The sequence below is a fragment of the Aspergillus thermomutatus genome, assembly GCF_002237265.1.
Source record: "Aspergillus thermomutatus strain HMR AF 39 chromosome Unknown NODE_366, whole genome shotgun sequence".
NCBI classification, from domain to species: domain Eukaryota; kingdom Fungi; phylum Ascomycota; class Eurotiomycetes; order Eurotiales; family Aspergillaceae; genus Aspergillus; species Aspergillus thermomutatus.
In genome coordinates, this window is record NW_020798416.1 from 1179 (window position 1) to 21661 (window position 20483).

At 52.0% G+C, this 20483-nt stretch overlaps 7 protein-coding genes across 7 annotated transcripts; 4 read left to right on the forward strand and 3 right to left on the reverse strand.

Annotated features, from left to right (window-relative positions):
• Positions 1–440: 440 nt before the first annotated feature.
• Positions 441–3569, reverse strand: bro1 (putative signal transduction protein BroA; the record flags this gene model as incomplete). The annotated part of the gene is made up of 3 exons (XM_026754070.1): positions 441–1553; positions 1613–3209; positions 3292–3569. 3 exons carry the CDS (start codon positions 3567–3569, stop codon positions 441–443), a joined length of 2988 nt encoding a protein of 995 aa, XP_026610047.1.
• Positions 3570–4372: 803 nt separating this feature from the next.
• CDV56_101049 (putative mitochondrial DnaJ chaperone (Mdj1)) lies at positions 4373–6158 on the reverse strand (the record flags this gene model as incomplete). The annotated part of the gene is made up of 3 exons (XM_026754668.1): positions 4373–4547; positions 4618–5858; positions 5946–6158. 3 exons carry the CDS (start codon positions 6156–6158, stop codon positions 4373–4375), a joined length of 1629 nt encoding a protein of 542 aa, XP_026610048.1.
• Positions 6159–6606: 448 nt separating this feature from the next.
• Positions 6607–10065, forward strand: PIM1 (endopeptidase La; the record flags this gene model as incomplete). The annotated part of the gene is made up of 3 exons (XM_026755004.1): positions 6607–9562; positions 9629–9846; positions 9910–10065. The coding sequence occupies 3 exons, from the start codon at positions 6607–6609 to the stop codon at positions 10063–10065; spliced, it is 3330 nt and encodes a 1109-aa protein (XP_026610049.1).
• Positions 10066–12634: 2569 nt separating this feature from the next.
• Positions 12635–15352, forward strand: CDV56_102229 (protein kinase family protein; the record flags this gene model as incomplete). Its single annotated transcript, XM_026755848.1, has 1 exon — positions 12635–15352. One exon carries the CDS (start codon positions 12635–12637, stop codon positions 15350–15352), a length of 2718 nt encoding a protein of 905 aa, XP_026610050.1.
• An 848-nt stretch (positions 15353–16200) lies between these two features.
• CDV56_102683 (CobW family GTP-binding protein) lies at positions 16201–17701 on the reverse strand (the record flags this gene model as incomplete). The annotated part of the gene is made up of 6 exons (XM_026756302.1): positions 16201–16551; positions 16613–17135; positions 17195–17291; positions 17349–17360; positions 17411–17494; positions 17548–17701. The coding sequence occupies 6 exons, from the start codon at positions 17699–17701 to the stop codon at positions 16201–16203; spliced, it is 1221 nt and encodes a 406-aa protein (XP_026610051.1).
• A 315-nt stretch (positions 17702–18016) lies between these two features.
• CDV56_102923 (Mob1 family protein) lies at positions 18017–19587 on the forward strand (the record flags this gene model as incomplete). The annotated part of the gene is made up of 2 exons (XM_026756542.1): positions 18017–18250; positions 18319–19587. The coding sequence occupies 2 exons, from the start codon at positions 18017–18019 to the stop codon at positions 19585–19587; spliced, it is 1503 nt and encodes a 500-aa protein (XP_026610052.1).
• A 438-nt stretch (positions 19588–20025) lies between these two features.
• APH1 (HIT family protein) lies at positions 20026–20443 on the forward strand (the record flags this gene model as incomplete). The annotated part of the gene is made up of 2 exons (XM_026756772.1): positions 20026–20085; positions 20141–20443. 2 exons carry the CDS (start codon positions 20026–20028, stop codon positions 20441–20443), a joined length of 363 nt encoding a protein of 120 aa, XP_026610053.1.
• Between the last annotated feature and the right edge of the window lie 40 nt (positions 20444–20483).

Below are 20483 nucleotides of genomic sequence, written 5' to 3' on the forward strand. Positions count from 1 at the left end.
CTTGACCGATGTTCTCTTACCTGTGGTGTATGTATGTTCTCTGCATGTGACTGTGCATGGCTGCATTGATAGGTACTATCACGCCTCCGTGTCTCTCTGTTGATATCTGATATATGAGATGATTGTCTCTGAGGTCGGTAGACCACCGCCTTCTAACTAGGGTCCAACAGAACTTTTAAACACATTGACTTCATTTATATATTCTCGCTGAACAATAGCATCATCAATACATGGCAGAATACCTAAGATGAGAACTGGAGAGAAAATGATATAATTTGCGACGGCGCGGGGTAAGAACAAAGACTTGACAGAAAATACGGCAAAAGCATGAAAGCCATAGATCATATAGCCAACGCCAGAATGCGAACCGTTCGACATCCCCTCCCAAATGTCTATCATACTTCATGATGGCTAATAGTTGAGATCCGTGCCTGGAAGCCTCATTTCCACGCGTTGAGGCCCGCCCACGGGTCCGTCGAGGAGGATGACTGAGACTGCGACTGCGCCTTGTGATGCTGGCTTGTCCCGTAGGGCCTGCTTTGCGCGTATCCCCCGGGACCGGACGGCCATGGACCTGTAGCGGGTGGGTAGGAAGTTTGCTGCGGCCGCGGCGGCGGTGGAGGGGGCACGTAACCCTGTGGCATGAACTGTGACGGAGCAGTTGGCGGTGTTGGATTCGAGTACCCGCTGTAGGGAGCGGGTGTGGACGAATAGTATTGCTGAGCAGGGGGAGGGGAAATCGAAGCGGGCACTGGATATGCCATCGGGTTGTAGCCCTCTGACAACGGTGCCGCAGCGCCTTGTTGGTACGGTTGCCCCTGCATGTAAGAGACTCCACCAGGAGGCGCGGCATATTGACCATAAGGTGCGGGGGAATGGGAGAGAGGAATGCCATGCTGTTGGCCTGCAACACCAGGCGCAAAGTGTGGTGACATCTGAGGAGAGGTAATGCCCGGACCCGGATACCCGGGCGTCTTCACGGGTGGTGGAGGGGATTTGGCCTTGGAAGGGGCCGTCGATGGTGAGGGAGTAGATGTAGCTTTTGGCTCAGTCGACAGGCGCTCCATGAGCTGCCGTAGCTTCTCTCGTTCCCGGTCCTCCTGCTCCGTTGCAGTACTCGCCTTCTCCCGCTCGATCTGCCCGAGGAGTTGAGCTCCTTCAGACCGGCGGTTGTTGATAAAGGTTTCGACATTCTTCTTCAGACTGTCTACTGTTTCACCCATTTCCGTGTAGAAAGTCTGTGCTTGCACGATTCCGGAGAGCAGACCGTTGAAGGCATCGTATATCTTCTTGTACCGAGCCATCACGGTGTTGCGTTGGCGGGTGATGGTTTCATATTTTGATTGTTCGGACCGTACTCGCTTATCTTGAAGCAAGTCGCCATAAACCTTGGTGAGTTCCTTCATCAATGCGGCCTGTTTGTGATTGGCTTGGAGCAACCGGTTCTGGTGCGGACGGAATTTCTCCAACTCGGTTTCAAAGAGCTGACTCTCTTGTCCAGCAATCGACTTTTTGTTCAAGATCAAGACATTGGAAATATCGTCATTGTGAACCTGCGATTGTACCATTAGATCAGAACGAATGCCACAGAGAAGGTTCGGAGACTGTCTACCTTTTCTTTCAAGTCTTTCAGCACCTGAGACCGTTCCCGCTTCACTAGATTCAACTTCTTCAGAATGGATTCCACCCTGGCGATTTGTTCCGCCACCGAAAGGCTTCCCTCATCGTAAACGTCATCTAGCAGGCTCTCCTCCGGAGTGGATGCATACGGGCTACCAACTCCATTCTTGCCCTTTCCATGTTTCGATCCGGCTTTGATCATTGCGCGCTGATACAACACGTCAGCCTCGTTCGTTTCACCAGCGGAGCGCATTTCATCGAAATCCGTCTCGTGTTGTCTGAGGGTGGCTAGAAGCTGCGAGTCGCTGGCACTGGCCTCGTTGATGGTGTCCCGATACGTCCGGATGTCACTGCGCAGTGTAGTATTCAGCCTGGCACTGGGCTGCTGACTCCAGTCTGCCCCGTACTTCGATCGCATCTTCTCACATACGCTCTCCTCTAGGTCGAGCTGTTTTGAGCATTGATCTAATTGTGACAGTATCTCGCCTTTTCGATTCTGAAGGGTGTCAAACGCCTTATTAAACGATTGGTGGCCCGCTAGTTCCTGGCACCATTGTCGGAAGTCGTCGTCAACCGTCATTTCTTGATCCATGCCACCTTTGAGGATATTGAGGCTTCCGGGGAGCTTTAAGTAGTCAAGGCTGGCAGCCATCTCGCTGTCCGCTGTCTCGACCTTTTCCGTTTCCGCTCGGATCAACTTGGCCTTTTCTTCGTCATAGAGACTGGCTGTCTCGGTCACGGACATGGGGATGAGCTTTTGGAAGATATCTGGTCCGATGATACGTTGAATGTCTTGTCCCTGGTAAAGTTCACTCACGGGGATAGCCTTCGCTGCGGGCAGCTTGGCAACAGCGGACAGGCCAGCTTCGTTGGGAACGGGCTGATGGTAGATGAAGTCGTTGTCCTTCACAAAGGTGGTGAGTTTGGCCTGCACATTCGCCTGGTGGTATTTAATTGTTTCAATCAGATTGGCCCCCGACTCAGAACTCAAGTTCGAGTTGGCCGCGACAGACGTCGGGAATGACTTGGCCCATCCCAGCGCAGCAATCGAGTTTTTGTCAGCCAGCTGCAGCCTGGCGATAGCAACTCCGTGGGAATTGCTCTCACTGTCCGCCAAAGCTTGATAATACGAAGCCACCGACGCCATGTGAGCCGCTTTCGCCTGGACAACGATGGTCCACGACTTATCAAAGACACCCTTGGCATACTCCTGAATTCCTTCAGCGGCCTGCGAGTAAAGATAAGCCGCTTGACTGGCCAACTTGGCCAGAAACCCAGCTTTCTTTTGGTCCGCCACTTGTTTCTCGAGGAAGACCTCCTGCGCCTGAGCAAGTGTGATGTGGATCAATGCTTTGACTGTCTCCCGGTTCAGATCGGTCGAAGGGGCGTGTAAGAAGTTCTCGTTGATGTAAGTGAACATCCCTGCTGATGCCTGGAAGGAATGGTAGGCAGTTTTCAATCCGCTATCTTCTGCGCGGTTCTGGTCGGCTGCATGACATGAGAGGACGGCGGAGATATTAAAGATGATCGACGCCTTTTCGTAGGCCAACGAGTACTGAGAGGTCGGTTTGTGGGTAAAAGCATCATACCTGTCATGGGACGATGAAGCGTCGATCAGCAAAAGTGAACCATTCAGCCAGCGGTGCCCGTCAACAAGCTGGGAAGCCATACCATGTAAAGGAGATCTTGATGTGATTCTCATCGACGGGGAATCTCAAGTCTAAAAGCTCAAGCTGCCCATAATATCGGTATAGTAGATCGCGGCCCGTCGCACTGTCCTTTCCAGCACCCCTCATGTCCTGTCTTAAGCGGTTGAGGGTGGCGCATTCTTGATTGTATCGTTCCGGATCTTCCCCGTAACTTTGTCTGATATAGTCCTTAAGAGGCCGAATCCAATCGATCTCGTTGGTCTGCTTCAACGGACAGGACAGCATCGGAGACTGAACCATGTTGATGATCGCTCGGAGCGGGGAGCTCCCATCCACGCGCAGAGAGAGACTAGAGGTATAGTATAAGGCGGATCCAGAGGTAACAATGTGCAATGTAGATTGAACGGTGGAAGACGGGGACAGGTCGACGTATCGGGGACTGTGATGTGATGGAGCTGTGCTGCTGTGGGGTAACCAGGAAGGGGCACGGCCTAACGTATGTTAGTCCAGGGAGCCAAGATATATGACGAACATGGTGGGAACGGTGAGGAGACTGACAGCTAAACAATATAGGCGCAAGAAGCTCAGTCTACGCCGGCAGAATTCCCAAGAAAGGGACGGGAGAGTTCTTCTGGATGGAAATCGAGGGGCAATGACTGCCTAAATAGGCGGAATTGACTGAATCATAGTGCCGACCGTCAGCAGAGCAATAGCAGCTAACAGCTTCGGATCGGCGCCAAAGCAGAAACACTCGGTGGATTCGCGGCTGGATAATGACGTCGATTCAGTTGGAAAAGTAGAGATGTCTTCTTCGTGTTGCAGCTCAGGTAATTCTAATAGTACATCCATGCATGCTCACATACAATCCAGAATCCCGCGTAATTTCTCGTCTAACCGTCCACGTAGCGGTCGAAAAGGAGGTATAGACAGACACCGAAAACATCCCACCATGATGATGAACAGAAATAACCACAAACAAACACCAACTCGCCGGCGCTATGATATATGTCCAAAAAGAAAAAGTTTAATACATTTCAGAAAATGAAGTAGATCCACAGTACGCAAATCTCAACTGTACAGGTCGAGGAGCTCGGGCCAGAGGATTATTTGCTTTCCTTGTCGCCCTTTTTGGCGTCGCCCGACTCTTTCTTGCTTGGGTTGCTAGCGGAGTTGCCACCGTTGTCGTTCTTCGTGTGATTCATGAGCTTGTGCCAGGCGGACTTGAGGAAGCCTTCATTCTTCTGGGCCTCGTTGGGGGCGCCTGCCTCTGATGGAGCGCTATTTCGTGCACATGGCATGGTCAGCATTTTCTACCGAAAAAGAACACTTTGCAGCCAACCATCCTTACCTGTCTTTCCCGATGTTCATCATCCGTCGAGCAGTCTTGTCGTTCATCTCATCCGCGAGGACTTCCAGGATCGTTCGCTGATTGGCCGTCAAGTACTTCGGCATGGCAACCTTGAACTCAACCTTCAGGTCACCTGTTGGCGTGTACCCTTTGGACCGACCTCCCAGCTTCTTCATGCCCATCCCGGAGAGCGTAATCCGATCGCCAGTGCCAGTTCCGGTGGCTACCTTCACTTTGACTTCGCCATCCAACGTTGGGATCGTCACTTCACCGCCGAGGAGAGCAGTGGTGAGTGGAATGGAAGCAGTGTAGAGGATGTCGGAACCGGAGCGACTGAAGCGATGGTCAGGTGCGACCCGAATAGAAACGTAGAGATCGCCTCGTTGGGTGCGGGTACCCGGGGTGGCTTGCGTTCCTGTAGGAGGTGCGTCTCCTTCGCCTGCCACCCTCAACCGCATGCCGTCCTCAACACCGCCTGGGATGTCAACCGTGATAGTTTTCTTGTCCCGAACGACCCCGTTGCCTCTGCAAGTACCGCATTCAGAACCCCGCGGAACGGTCATGCCTGCTCCTCCACAAGCATCACAAGTGGCTGCCACCTGGAAGCCACCCTGCATGAAGTGCACACGCGTGCCAGAGCCGTTGCACTGGCGACATTGCGATCGCTTGGCACCCTCTTTCAGGCCCTCTCCTTTACAAGTACCGCATTGAGTTAAGGGCGTGATGACGACATCTTTTGATGTACCTTTGGCAGCCTCCATGAAAGAGATATTGGTCTGAACCTCGATGTCCTCGCCTACCAAAACCTCCTGGAAAGGGCCGCGTCTGCCCCGGCCGGCGCGACGTGCGCCGCCCGTAAAAGCACCGAATAGATCCTCGAAATTGATATCTGCAGCGAAACCGCCGGGGAAGCCCCCACCAAAACCGTGAAACCCGCCAGCACCGGCGAACGGGTTACCACCAGCTGCCGCGTTGGGGTCGAAGCCGCCGTTTTGATCGAATGCGGCGGAACCGAACCGGTCGTAAGTCTCTCTCTTTTTGGCGTCGGATAGTAGCTCATAAGCCGACTGAGCCTCCGCAAACTTTTCCTTGGCGTTCGGGTCTTTGTTGGTATCCGGATGATATTTTTTTGCCATTCCATAGTAAGCCTTCTTGATATCTCCTGCTGAAGCATTCCTATCCACTCCTAAAACCTTGTAAGGATCGGGAACAGCGGCAAGAGTTGCAGTCGCGTGAAAGCTCTGTGAAGAAGAGAATGGGTCAGCAACTGTTCAGATACAATCACAATAGATACAGTTCTGGATAAATAACCGACGACAACTACCTACCCTTGCCGAGACGATTGAGGGGAATTTCCTAGAATAGACGCCATCACGCGAACGCTTGCCGGAGGAAGCGATTGTCGAGACATGGTGGGTTCGAATATGAGTCGATGATCGGACTTTGTTCGCTGGAGTCTGGTTTGAGCATTGGCGTGAAGTCCGCAACAGACGAGCGGGGATAGCCGCAACTTTAGGCATTGCCGCGGTAGTGGAATTCATGTTGGATATCGATGGTGTAGTAAGCGACTGAGGACGTTATCGGATCAAAAAGATAGAAATATGAAAAAAAGTCAATGGCGCTAATGAAAAGAAGACCCGACTAGGCAGGGGAACATCGCAATCGAAGTTTTGCCGAACCTCTGGAGATGGAGGAGAGTGGATTGGAAGCTTTGGGGTCTTTTAGAAGCTTCGAGTCGGCTTTCGAAAAAGTTCCCCGAACCCGCCCGGAGAAATGATGATGCGCCGGGTGCTGATGATGATGAAAGCACCTGCTCGGCTACCGAAACAGTCACTCGACGTCTGTTTGAGTAATGCTTTCTCTGGTCTTCGTCTAATTTTTTACTCTTTCTTGTGCACGTCTATAGCTTTACTCTCTTCATTACAGATATACAACGGAGTTTCCCTGCATACCCCTTCTCTACCTCCTTTCGTTCCTTAACACAATAGCATGCTCCGCGGCCAGTCACTCCCCTGGAGAGCCGCGCTCCACCGGACGCCACGCCCGTTAGTCCTTCGACCTCTACTTGCTTTCGCTCGAAACAATGGTTCTGTACGTTTAAACTTAAGCGTATACCGCCTCTCTCGCTCGCCCTCACTGTCTCCGCGCGCCTTTTCTACGAGCTCTATCCGACGAAGAGAGAAGCCTCCACCGGGTGAGGAGAAGGAAGACTCAACTCTGCAAGAGCAGAAGGATTCAAACGAACAAAAGGACGGCGACAGATCCCCTGAAAGTCGAAGAAGGTCACCCGACTCAACAGGGAGGGAACCGGGAACTCCGACATCGGGCTCCGGACGGCGGAGAGATAAAGTAGTGGGGGAGAAGGAGCAGCGTGGAGTGGAGGAAGATGCAAAGAAAGAAAACGGTGCCATAGAAGGGAAGTCAGATACTACGGAGAATCCGTCCCCCATTCCTGTCAGTGGAGGGGGCTCTTCGGACTCGAAGTCTACTCCGAGCAACGGCGGGAACGAAGATGGTGGACGAAGGGGTAAGAAAGGCTCAGGTGATAAAGCTTTACAGAAGCCATCCGTTCCGGAGGTTTATCCTCAGGTCATGGCTATCCCCATCGCTAAGCGACCTCTGTTCCCTGGCTTCTACAAAGCGATCACCATCCGAGACCCGAATGTGGCAACAGCAATCCAGGATATGATGAAACGAGGACAGCCTTACGTGGGTGCCTTCTTGTTCAAGGATGAGAATGCCGATGGCGATGTGATTGAAAATCTCGACGACGTGTACGATGTCGGTGTGTTTGCTCAAATTACTGCTGCCTACCCTCTTCGTGGAGAAGCCAGCGGTGTGACAGCCGTCCTTTATCCTCATCGTCGCATCAAGATTTCGTCTCTTCTTCCTCCTGGTGAACAGGCCAAGGCTGGCGGCGCTGAGGACAAGGCTATCGAAAAGCGGGGGGATGTCGTGGCGAGCTTTGAAGAGGGCGGGGCCGAACCCACCCCAAAGGAACTCTACGAGCCTACTTCTTTCTTGCGCAAATACCCCGTCAGCTTGGTGAATGTGGAGAATTTGGCGGAGGAGCCTTTTGACAAGAAGAGCGCTATCATCCGTGCGGTGACGAGTGAAATTGTCAACGTCTGCAAGGAGATTGCCAGTTTGAACCCCCTCTTCCGTGACCAAATTTCCGCATTCTATACCGACCAGTTTCCGGGTAATCTCAGCGATGAGCCAGCTAAATTGGCCGACTTTGCCGCCGCAGTCTCTGCTGGAGAACTGCATGAGATGCAAGAAGTCCTCGAGATTATGAACATTGAAGAGCGACTTCCAAAGGCATTAGTAGTGTTGAAGAAGGAATTGATGAACGCACAGCTCCAGTCCAAGATATCCAAGGATGTCGAGGCGAAGATTCAGAAACGTCAACGCGAGTATTGGCTGATGGAGCAGATGAAGGGCATCAAGAGAGAATTGGGTATTGAGTCGGACGGCAAGGACAAACTGGTGGAGAAGTTCAAAGAAAAGGCATCGAAGTTGGCCATGCCAGAGGCTGTCAAAAAGGTGTTTGACGAGGAGATCAACAAACTGGCCCACCTCGAGCCAGCCGCATCGGAATTCAACGTTACTCGGAATTACCTGGACTGGCTGACTCAAATTCCATGGGGTCAGAAGAGTGTGGAGAACTTTGGTATCAAGCATGCCATGAGTGTCTTGGACGAAGACCATTATGGCTTGAAGGATGTGAAGGATCGTATCCTTGAATTCATTGCGGTTGGAAAGCTTCGCGGGACCGTGGAAGGCAAGATTCTCTGCCTTGTAGGACCCCCAGGTGTCGGAAAGACCAGTATCGGAAAGTCGATCGCCCGAGCTCTGAACCGCCAGTATTACCGGTTCTCCGTTGGAGGTCTCACGGATGTTGCTGAGATCAAGGGACATCGTCGGACCTACGTGGGTGCACTTCCCGGCCGTATCATTCAAGCCCTCAAGAAGTGCCAGACCGAGAATCCTCTGATTCTGATTGATGAGGTGGACAAAATCGGACGAGGTCATCAGGGTGATCCATCATCGGCCCTGCTCGAACTTCTAGACCCAGAACAGAACTCATCCTTCCTCGATCACTACATGGATGTTCCAGTCGATTTATCGAAGGTTCTCTTCGTTTGCACGGCCAATGTCACAGACACCATTCCTCGGCCTCTACTGGACCGCATGGAGCTCATTGAGCTGTCCGGTTACGTTGCGGATGAGAAGATGGCTATTGCCGAGCGATACCTTGCACCTGCTGCAAGGGAACTCACGGGTCTGAAGGATGTCGACGTCACGCTCCAGAAGGACGCCATCGAGGAACTGATCAAGTCGTATTGCCGCGAGAGTGGTGTTCGAAATCTGAAGAAGCAGATTGAGAAAGTATATCGCAAAGCGGCTTTCAAGATCGTCGAGGATCTTGGCGAGGATGTTCTTGGAGAAGACAAGGCTCTCACTGACGAGGGCAAAGCCGCGCAGGAGGAATCGAAGAAGGAGACCGAAGACACCGATCCCATGGAACCCCCTGCCGATCCCGAAAAATCGACAACGGAGACTCCACGTCTCGCGCTCAAGGTTCCTGAGAGCGTGCACCTCAGTATCGGCAAAGACAGCCTTACGGATTACGTCGGTCCTCCTGTCTTCACAGCAGACCGACTCTACGACACCTTCCCCCCTGGTGTCACAATGGGTCTGGCCTGGACCAGCATGGGCGGAGCCGCACTGTACGTCGAGTCAATTTTGGAAAATGCTCTGACTCCCGAGTCACGGCCTGGTATCGACATCACGGGAAATCTGCAGACTGTGATGAAAGAATCCACGCAGATTGCATACTCGTTTGCAAAGTCGGTCTTGGCTAAGCAGTTTCCGGAGAACAAATTCTTTGAGAAGGCGAAACTTCATATGCATTGCCCTGAAGGCGCTGTTCCCAAGGATGGTAAGTCGAGAAAAATTCTCAGCCCATGCTACCTTTTCTCGATGGAGGTCTAACAAGTGGATTCAGGTCCATCTGCCGGTATCACCATGGCCACTTCTCTTCTTTCGCTGGCCCTGAACCACCCTCTCGACCCGACAATAGCAATGACAGGAGAACTGACGGTGACGGGCAAAGTCCTTCGTATCGGCGGCTTGCGGGAGAAGACAGTAGCTGCTCGTCGTGCTGGTGCGAAGAAGATTATCTTCCCTGCAGACAATATGTCCGACTGGCTAGAGCTACCCGAGGTGAGTAATTTCCATAATATACCATCTTCCATGGTACATTCATCGAGCTGACAATATATGTAGAACATCAAAGAAGGTATTGAAGGCCACGCAGTGAGCTGGTACTCGGAAGTGTTCAACATTCTCTTCGCCGAGCTCGACAAGGACGCCGCCAATAAGATTTGGCAGAAGCAGCTCGCAAAGACGCCCAAGAAGGAATCTCACGAAGAGGATGATTGAAAGAGATCATGAGCACATTTCAACATCGCCGTAATATATTAATTCGGCTGCTGCTATGCTATGTATCTCACGTTGATTTTTTGCGATTGCTTTGATGCCTGAGGCGTTCATTATCGGAAGCATGGGCCGGGAGTTTCGTGTCGATCATCTGATTAGATTTGGGTTGGGCCTAACGATGTCGTTTTGACGGTGTCTACAAAAGCAAACCTCGTTTGAATACAGCATGTTGCCTTCATCTCTTCTGGATCAGGACCAGAGAAATAGGGGCGCCGACTGCAGCCAGAGGGATTCATGCAAACTATCTCCGCTCTTCAAGAATAGGTCTCTACGTTGGGTTTGTCCTGGCCATGTTACATGGGGAAACGTGCAGGGCACAGTGCATCCTCAACTGCTTGTTGGAGAGGCCTTGTCGATGTCTGTATGTATATATGAAGACGTGGTGGATTCTTGATCTTGCCAGAAATTGGTCTGGGAAGAGGCAAGCCTGCCAATGGAAATATCATACAAACCTACCATATTCACAAGCCAGAAAAGGATATCCTCGTACTATTGCCCAACTGGACGGAGAAGCTGGTCAGGATGGATCTGTGCCGATGCCATTTTCGGGCGTAAGACGAAACCTCTTTGACCTGTTGAACTTGCGCAGACAGTAAGATCGGCTTGAATCGGCTGGCACATGGAGGGAGGGGCTCTTTAGGTTCTCTGGACTTGAGATGACACTGAGATATACCAGCAGTGCACCGCAATTTAGGTGTTTGTGTATCGCTGATGAAGCAGTACGATTTGATGGTTGCATCTGATGTCAATCTTGAGAGCATGAGAGGGAAGTGATTGGTGTTGGATATCTTGATGCGATGATTGGATGCATGGGCTGGGTTCTGGTCGTTCTATGGAAGCATCACTTTGAAACTCTAAGGTACTATACTTTAATAGACGACACCGGTAATGATCTCAGCCTTGCTCCGCATCTTTTCTTTTTCTTTTGCTTGGCTTATGTTTATTTTCTGGAATAATACTTGTTGTTCGAGTACTTTGTTGATCCGCCATGATTGACTACCTACCCGTAGGTTAGTCGAGGACTGACTCACCATGCGATACGCTGGGTTGGATCATCGTCACCATCGCCATCATCGTCATCATCATCATCATCATCATCGTCATCACTGTGTGTGTGATATGGATGGGAGAAGGAAAATGGAGTATACGCTGTAGTGAGCCAGCACATGAAGATAACGATATCATACCTTGTGTCCTTTGGGAAGGCTATCTACATACTCCGGAGTCCGGACAGACAACCGAAACAAGCGAACTAAGGCTTCGAGAAAGATTCGGGTTGTGCATTAATGTCTACCTAATGCATCAGGAAGAAAAGGGATGCAGGTTCACTGGGATAATTCATCGCTTCGGTATCGCTGCGAATGGGATATCAGGGTCGAATCACAAGGCTGTTGCAATTGAGTATTTATCGAGATACTAAGGTACCTAGTTATTCGTGGTGTGATGAGAAAAGATGATGCCTTCGTCACTCTTCTATACAGAGAGAGAGAGAGTCAGGCACATGTCAGGCCGCCATACAGCTTCAATATTCGATTTGTGCGTTTAGGATTAAGTGTCAGTGTCTATCTCTATCTTAATGGAAGTTTAATTATTTTCATTTCTAGTGATCGACAATTCTCTTCAGAATTTTCTTCTCTGTCTTTTGTTTATCGACACTCAGGGAGCTGGACATCCCCAGATAGGTATTCTATTCTATACTCCATACAATTGACCCTCCCAATGAAAGGAGTAAACTAAGAGGATGGAGGGATGACGGTTAATTAGTTGGCTTTGACAAGATTTTTGTCATATTGCTGCTGCTACAATTATTATTATCCTTAGTCTAGATATCAAAAAGACTTGGATCTAAACGAGTAGACAGACGCCTTGCAGCAAGCAGGGCAAAACCACCATCACCATCACCGTTGCCCATTGACCATTGTCCATCTATCATATCCATCTCTCCTGCATCTTCAACTATCGAGTCTACGTATCTATCTATCCTCTGTCCATCTGAATACTTCTGTCTCGTGATTCTTCTACTATCATATTGTCTCTGGATCCTCGCAACAAGAATTCCCCTGACTCCTGATGCCCTTCGCCTTGACCCATTCGCTCTCGCCCTCATTGTTCGATCCTCATTAGGCAGTCAAGAGAAGAAAAAAAAAAAGAAACCAGCCACAGCCCAAGCTGGCACGGACGAAGCAAATTTTCATACGACAACAATTCAAACCTCACCGACTTCTCAAGGGAACAAGAGAGAAAACAGGAAAAAAATTTTCCTTCTGATTTTTCTCGTTCTCTTCTCTCGTTCTCTTCTCCCAATCATCTTTTCGCTTCTCTCTCTTCAATCTCTTCCCCTATCTCTAGGTTGTTCGATTTAGACAGGTAGTACCGGCTGCAATAGCACTGAGTTGATTACTATCGTTCTTTCTCCCAGTGACGGCCTCAATTCTTATGGACATCGGGGCTCCAGTTGGCGGGGTGTTCAAGTCGTTCCTTGCACGACAGTGGAGCGACCGAATCGAGCTGTATGGCCATCTCCATCGCAGACAGTTCATATAGCCCCACGAGGCACCTGGGTCTTCTGCTTGACCCAGAAAAGGCCAACCCTCGCCCCAAACAGAGCATGTGGCATCGACTCGGTCTTCGAAGACTGCTGGGCCGTGATGATCGCGACTTATCCTCCCGGCCACCTTCTGGTGACTCCTCACCTCCCGCAAACCCTTCTTCCACTGCCAACACCACCAACAACAACAACAACGGCAATAGCCACCACTCCTCCAAACCCCACGATAACCTGACCCGCAGACTTTCTCGCAGGGTAGGCGTCGGTCTGCCCCGTTCAGCAACATTCAAGAGACAAGACTCCGAACGACGAGATCGTCTAGCCCCCGTCGAACCAGAGCCCCGTCGTGCCGTTTCCGCCGACCGTCGTCGCCCGTTGAGCGCTCAGCGGACCAGGTCCCCACAGCCCGCCGTGGACCCCAGATTGTCCGCGCCCGAGGTTCCATGGCACGACCACGCGGGAGAACCCACGGTGGAGGAAGTTGAACCACCTGCGACGACGAATGATGACAGTGAGGTTATGTCCGATTGGAATCCGTGTCCCGACGTTGCGGATCTGCCCGAAGAGCCGCCGGAGGATTTGATTGAGATGGAGTTGGAAAAGCGATGGATACTGAATCTGAGTATGCATTTTCGTGACCGGTCGGAGCGCGAGAAATTTTTCGTCACCTACGCGGAGGCCCCCAATCGATGGCGCAGAGTCACCATTTCTTGTGATTACCGGGGGGCTCCTCCTGATTCGCTCGAGCAGGATCTGAAGGAATTACGCTACCAGCGAGACAAATGCGCCCGAATATACGAGTCCATCCGAGAGTCGCTTCCAGAGATTCAGTTTTACGACACAGTCACGAACCTGAAATTGGAGACGCGTGATGGCCGCCTCCATGTCCACGTTACCGAAGACGTGAACGAAATCATCCCCTACCCTCCGACCTCCAGTATCGGCCATTTGCCGGAGGCTCGCCTTGTCCCTGAATACCAGCTGCATTTCGAGGCGCATCTGTCGGGCTTCGTGTACAATGTCCGACTGGATGGCAAGAACTATATCAAAAAGGAAATCCCCGGTCCCGACACGGTCGACGAGTTTCTCTACGAGATTAACGCTCTACATGCCCTCAACGGCTCACCGAATGTCATTCAAGTGGAAGGAATTGTTGTCAACGACCGGCGAGATGTCGTCAAGGGTTTACTCATCAGTTACGCCGAGCAGGGGGCGTTGGTTGACATTCTGTATGAGCAGCGGGGCACAATCTCATGGGAACGGCGAGCGCGGTGGGCAAGGCAAATCGTCCATGGTCTGGGTGAGATTCACGAGTCAGGATATGTCCAAGGAGACTTCACATTGTCGAACATCGTGGTGGACGCTGATGACAACGCGAAAATCATCGATATCAACAGACGGGGCTGTCCTGTGGGATGGGAGCCCCCAGAAATTGCCGCCAAGATCGAGAGCAACCAGCGAATATCCATGTACATCGGGGTCAAAACCGATCTGTATCAGCTAGGGATGACTCTGTGGGCGCTGGCCACCGAGGAAGACGAACCTGAACGGCAGCCTCGCCCCCTCTTGCTGGGCGAGGAGGTGAACGTGCCTGATTGGTATCGCAGGATAGTATCAATCTGCTTGAGTCCTTCTCCTCGATACAGACTCTCGGCAAAGGAGCTCCTGGTCTTCTTCCCACAGGAGCTTTCAGTAGCAACACCACAATTACCCTCGACGCATCTTCCGCATGGAGGCCTCGGGGTTGGACTGTACAACAGCCCGTTACCGTTATACAATGCTCGTGCCATTACTACACCAGCAACTTTCCTCGGTCCAAACAATCGGCCATTTCATCAACCTCGTCATTTCCGTGAAAGACCTGTCCCTCTGGACGAGGCAGGGTCTCAGCTATATGCCAATAGCGTAGAGTCCTTTCCAGCATACCTTGAGGAAGACCGTTACAGTGTGTCAGTTGACGGCGAAAGAATGCTGACCACCAGTGAACATTCAAACTCCATGCACGAGTATGCAGCCGACAGTCGGCCCTGCTCGGTGACTCTTAAATCTGAGGAGCACCGCTTCGATTCTCGAACTTCCGAGACAAATGGTCAGCGCCCTAACTCCTCTGCAGATAGAGGCATACCAGAGAGGCAAGTACTTCGCAATCACACGCCTGACCGTGGTGAAGCACATGATAAAAGACTACACGCTAGCGGAGGAGACTCTATGCATCAAACACATTCTGTCGATCAATCAGCCAACTCGATACCTTTCCAAATTGACCATATCCCCGGGGAGCTCGCCGGGGTCGGTAGGAATCCAGCCTGCTCTTCAGGCAGCACCAGAGAGCCATCTTCGAAATCGGTGAAATATCATACGTCTTCTGCTTCATCAGCAACAACTCATTCATCCTCCACGGCGGACCTCGAGTATCCCTATATCCCGAAGCAAAACTGGTCCAGCGAAGGGTCAACAAACTCCGTCCCGTCGCTTCTTCATTCAATCTTACCAATCAACCCCGCATCGAGTGTACCAACGCAAAAACCTGCGGATCTGAACACAGATCGATTATCACAGCTGGCCATTCGCTCCGCTTTCAACTACCCAAGGCTTGGCCTCGCGGAGCAAACGCCCTATTTGAGCGAATCTCATCTGCCCATCAACCCAGCAATCCCCAACAATGCCTTGACATCAGTATGACAGTGGATGGATATTAGAAACTAAAAAAAAGCCCTTCTCGCGACTCAGCATTTCTTCACAATGATTTAGCCAGGCCTCAAACCGGAGGTCTCAAAGCGCTCGATACCCTTGATAACACGTTTTTGCTTGCGCTGTACAGTTACCCCGTTGGCGTCTTTTCCCATATTTTCCCATTCGTCCATTCGGACGAGACTCCCGCAATAAGTCGATAAAGGCGAATCCGGAGTTATGGTTCCTACTGTTCAGTCTCTTCTCGGTACGGCTCTTGCGCCATTGAATAGAAAATGGCAACTGTTGCTCATGCTTTTTTTGGGCTAGCAGGGTATATGGAAGTTGAAACTTCTACTTCCCAGAATAGGACCTCCTTTGTCTGAGTACGACTTGCGATTTAGAGAGGCATCTGCTAGGTCCTCATTTACGATCTTCTCATGATATACGAATGGCGGATATCATCTCATGCGTTTTTCCCTCTTCAAGTTGGTTCCAGTGTATACTTTGCCGATGTCCGTATCGTTTTTCTCTTTCGCAAAGCTGTATTTATTCTATGAAAAATTTAATTGACACCTTTTTTGCAAATATCGGTCATGCAGGATGCGGGTATGTCACGACGGAGCTGATGATTGTTCCCTGGAAATCCTTTTCGCAACGCATTGAGCTGTCCTATATGCTTTGCGGTCGCTGTGGGACTACCTCATCCGGTGAAGCTGTTTATTTGCAGCCTCGGCCTTGCCGCATGCTTCCTCCCAGCTGATAATAAAAGAATCTCGCGGATGGACTTATACCATGGGGCGTATGCGCTCGCTCGGCTGTCCACGCGACAAGTTATCTATGCACCTCTAACCACTGCGCTACGGGCCAGCCTCCAGGAACGCCTCAAAGTTCCTCCGCCACGGCTGCACATCCTGTCCCAGACCACGGCCGATCAGGACGATCTTGCACTCGCCTTCGCCGCTTGTCTTTGGCTCCGAGTCTCGGATCTCGAAGACATCCCGGACAGCCTGGATGATCTTACAGGACCCGTCCTGCAGGACTAGAATACCTTTCAGACGATGGATCTCGAAATTATTGAGATTGGCAGTATCTGTATTGTCCGTCACTGGGATCTTCGATTCCCATAGGACGGACTGGAGCCAGGCGTCTACCCGTGAGACCTTGTCGGCGTGTATAGGGGGTGTGATTATGGCGATTGTTGATATTGCCTGGTAGGATATTAGCGGATGGTCAACTGGTGCGAGATCGAAGGTTGTGGGCAAGTGTTACCGGGTCAATGTGACTGTGTCCCTTGGCTCCAAAGTCCAGGCTATCCAGGTGGTCGTAGGCATGGAGATCCAGCACGACGCCCTCAATCTGTGGTGTCCTGCTGTGGTCTGTGACATGGATCTTGGCGACGCTGTTGATCGCCAGAATGCGGGCGCGGACCTGGTCGAGTTCCTCTTGGGTGACGAGGTCCGCCTTGTTCAGGATGATCACGTCCGCGTGCGAGATCTGCATGTGCGCCATGGAGAGCACAGGCCCCGAGTGCCTGTGGCCCTCGTTCTCCTCTCGGTCGGTATGGCTCGATGCGGTTTCCTCTGGCGCGGGCTCGTCCAGAAGACGGAGGATGTTCTTCGCGTCGACTAGCGTGACGATCCCGTCAAGGTAGATGGAGCTGCCGAGGTTATCGTCTACCCAGAAAACGGGCGCGATGTTGCCCGGGTCGGCGAGCCCGGTTGTCTCGAGGAGGATGTAGTCGAATGTCCCCCGGCGCTCCATGAGTGACTCGATGGCCATGACGCCGGAGTCTCTGGCGACCGGCTGCTCAGCCACGTTGTCTTTGAGAGCTGAGGGGGGAGCACTGCTTACTTGACGGAGCAGCAGATGCAGCCGTTTCCGACTTCCATCCACTCCGTGACTTCTTGGCCGTCTTGGTTGACCGTCAATGGCTTTTCGATGTCCGTCGCTGAGGTTGAGTTAGTTTACTGGCTGAACTAGCTTGTCTCCCGCCGTGCCAACTTACAGTTCCCGAATTCTAGAAATACATATCAGTCACGTTTCTTCCAATGATCCTGGTCGACAAACCGTTCATGATCACGGCTATCTTTTTGCCGTGTTTCACACTCAAGATGTAATTAAGCAGGGTAGTCTTGCCCGCACCGAGATAGCCTTGTCGTTTGTGAGTCTCGCGCATAAAAAGTCCATCTCTGATAAAGTTGTACCAGTTACCAAAGTGATAGGCACGCGATCCTGTGCCGACGTGTCTAATGTTGTAGATGGTGTCTTGGAGATATTGGGCTTTTCCGAGTCTGGCAGCGCGGATACATCCACCAGCTCTGGGGGAGCATCATCATCCTCAATAACATCTGCTGGCATGATTTGATTTTAAACTGAAAGCCTCAATCAAACGGTCTATGAACTATGAAGCAATCAACGTCAGGTACCTTATTTCTGCGGGGAAGAATGACGTCTGTTCCTAGAGCGGATGCAGATTAGGGCTCAGGGCTTCCCCGGTCATGGGCTTCGGGCTAGGGTAGCCTTAGAGCCTTAAGGTTCCCCGGCGGTGGTCCTGGCCCATCGAGCTCCGCAGCAGCAGCTCTCCATCAATCATCGCCAGCATCAGTGTCTGGTGGCCGCCGTCATTGCAGTGACAGGCCGTGCCTTTCGATTTCGAATTTCTTCTTGCTCATCATGGCTGCCGCTGGGGCGTCGCCGTCCAGCTCACCGCGCTTACCTAGTCCTCCCCCGTTCACGGAGGTACAGATTGGGCCGAAGTCACCATCAATCGGCGAGTCGTTTGGGAAAGAGACGGAAGAATTGCTGGCTGCTTCAAAGGGCAATGATGATGCTTCTTCTCGGAGGATCCGACCAGGAACTAAAGCGGCTGATATGGCTGTCGGTCCTCCTTTGATTCCTCTATCGCAGGTGAGCTCATGTAAACAAACGGGTCAAAGGTGTTACCTCCGCTAACCAGGCGCTCTGTTGCCCAACAGCTCGACTCCCCGTTCCAGCTCCAAGAACACCTGAAAGCGTTATACAACCACTTCACAAGACCGGAGGGATCTGAGACCGTCGTGCCTATCAGTCGAGATGTCGCGATACAGCTTGCGCAACCGCCCGAGGGGGTGGACAGGTCCCTCTGGCTCTACGAACTCTGTCGTTTCCTGACCATGAAAGTGAATAACCTGATCGTTGCTTTCTTCGCCGAAGACCCGCCCTGCTCCGCGCAAACGTGCCCTGAGATGCGTGCATCCGAGTGGCAGTATCTCTGCGCCGTCCATGACCCCCCGAAATCCTGCTGCGCGATCGACTACTGCTGCCATACGCTCGACTGGGCCACCAACATCCTCACTTCTCCGAAGCATTTTCCAAGTCGTCTTACGATGGGCTCCGAGGCGGGCGGTGGGCCGCAGGCGAGTCTGAGGTACCTGACCAACATATTCCGTCGACTGTATCGTATCTTCGCCCATGCCTGGTTCCAGCACCGGGATGTCTTCTGGCAGGTTGAGGGCAATGATGGGTTGTACATATTTTTCAAGACGGTGTGTGATATGTACAAGCTTATTCCTGAAGACAATTATACTGTGCCTGCTGAAGCGGAGGGTCTCGATGCCAATCAGTCCATGCAGGAGCAGGTGGACGAGCGTCGGATGACGATTCTACGAAAGGAGGGCGAGGGCTCGCTGGAGAATATGGATCCCTCGTCCATTAGCACTGGTGCAACCACCCGGCGCCACAAGAATAACCCGTCCATCAGTTCTCGCGTTACGACGATCAGTGAGGGTGCTGAGGAATCGGAAGAGCAGCAGAAGACGGAGCCTGTGATGGAGTCAAAGGATGGGGAATCCAACGAGGCCGTACCCGAACTCGAGTCTGAAACACAGCCCGCGGAAGAGGTTGCAAGTGAAGAGCAAAAGGAAGCCGCCGATGCACCCGCGAAAGACACGACCGAGTCGCAGGTCACCGTTGAAGAGGTGCAAGAGGACGAAGAGGGGAAGCCGTCAGATACGATTACAGAAGCAGCAGCAAAGGATGAGCAGCAAACCGTCCAGCCACCTGAGGAGCCGGAGGCACCCAAGGCCGAGGAGTCGCAAGCAGACACACAAATCAGTGCAGAAGACAGCACAGAAGCAATCGAAGAGGAAAAGCCCTCGCCTGTAGAGGAAGCATCCACTGAGCAAAGTCAGCAAGAGCCTGAAGATAAGCAGACAACAACCGAGCAAGAGCGCGAGTCAGTGATGGAGTCGGCCAAGGAGACTTGAGATCATCTTTGTCCGAGGTTTATTTTATCTCTTTGATGCGATGCCCACGCCTTTTTCATGGTACTCCCACACGGACTTGAGCCAAGTGGAGGCTCAATCGACATGTAATATACAATTTGAGGCTGTCTAGAAAATTAATGATACCCATTATTTTGCAGAATGCCATCAGCATGGCCTTGCTGTCTTACTTAGTATTTGTGTACCAGATACTCAGGATGATTGATGAAGGCTTCGATAACGATAAGCCAGCCGGTCCCGCTATCAAAGCAGGTTCCGCGCAGCTTCTCCGACTCGACTCCGCATCATAGCATCCACTCTCGAAAGGGATCCCTCTTAATCTTCCCCAAGCATACACTCAATCTATTGATCAGCTCATTTCCCAAAGATCAAAAAAAAAAAAAAATAGGGTTCATGTCCGTCCGAGACCCGGTCCCCACCATGTCCGCCGCCGTCAAGGGTGCCCAGATCTACTTTGGTCCATTCCTCGTCACCTCCCAGGTATCCCTCGACTCTCCGGATCATCAACGCCAGACACACTGACACCATCCACAAGGTCTTCCACATCACGCCGCTCTCCTTCGCCCTCGTAAACCTCAAACCCATCCTCCCGGGCCACGTCCTCGTCTCCCCGCGCCGGCGCGTCCCCCGCGTCGCGGACCTGACCGCCGCCGAAACGGCCGATCTCTTCCTCACCGTGCAGCGTGTCGGCCGGATGGTCGAGCGCGTGTACGGCGCGTCGAGTCTCAATATCGCTGTTCAGGACGGGCCGGAGGCGGGCCAGAGCGTGGCGCATGTGCATACGCACATCATCCCGCGTAAACGGGCGGATCTGGACCTGTCTCTTATACCACTCTGACGCTGCCCACGCACCTACTGCGGTATATCTCGGCTGACGC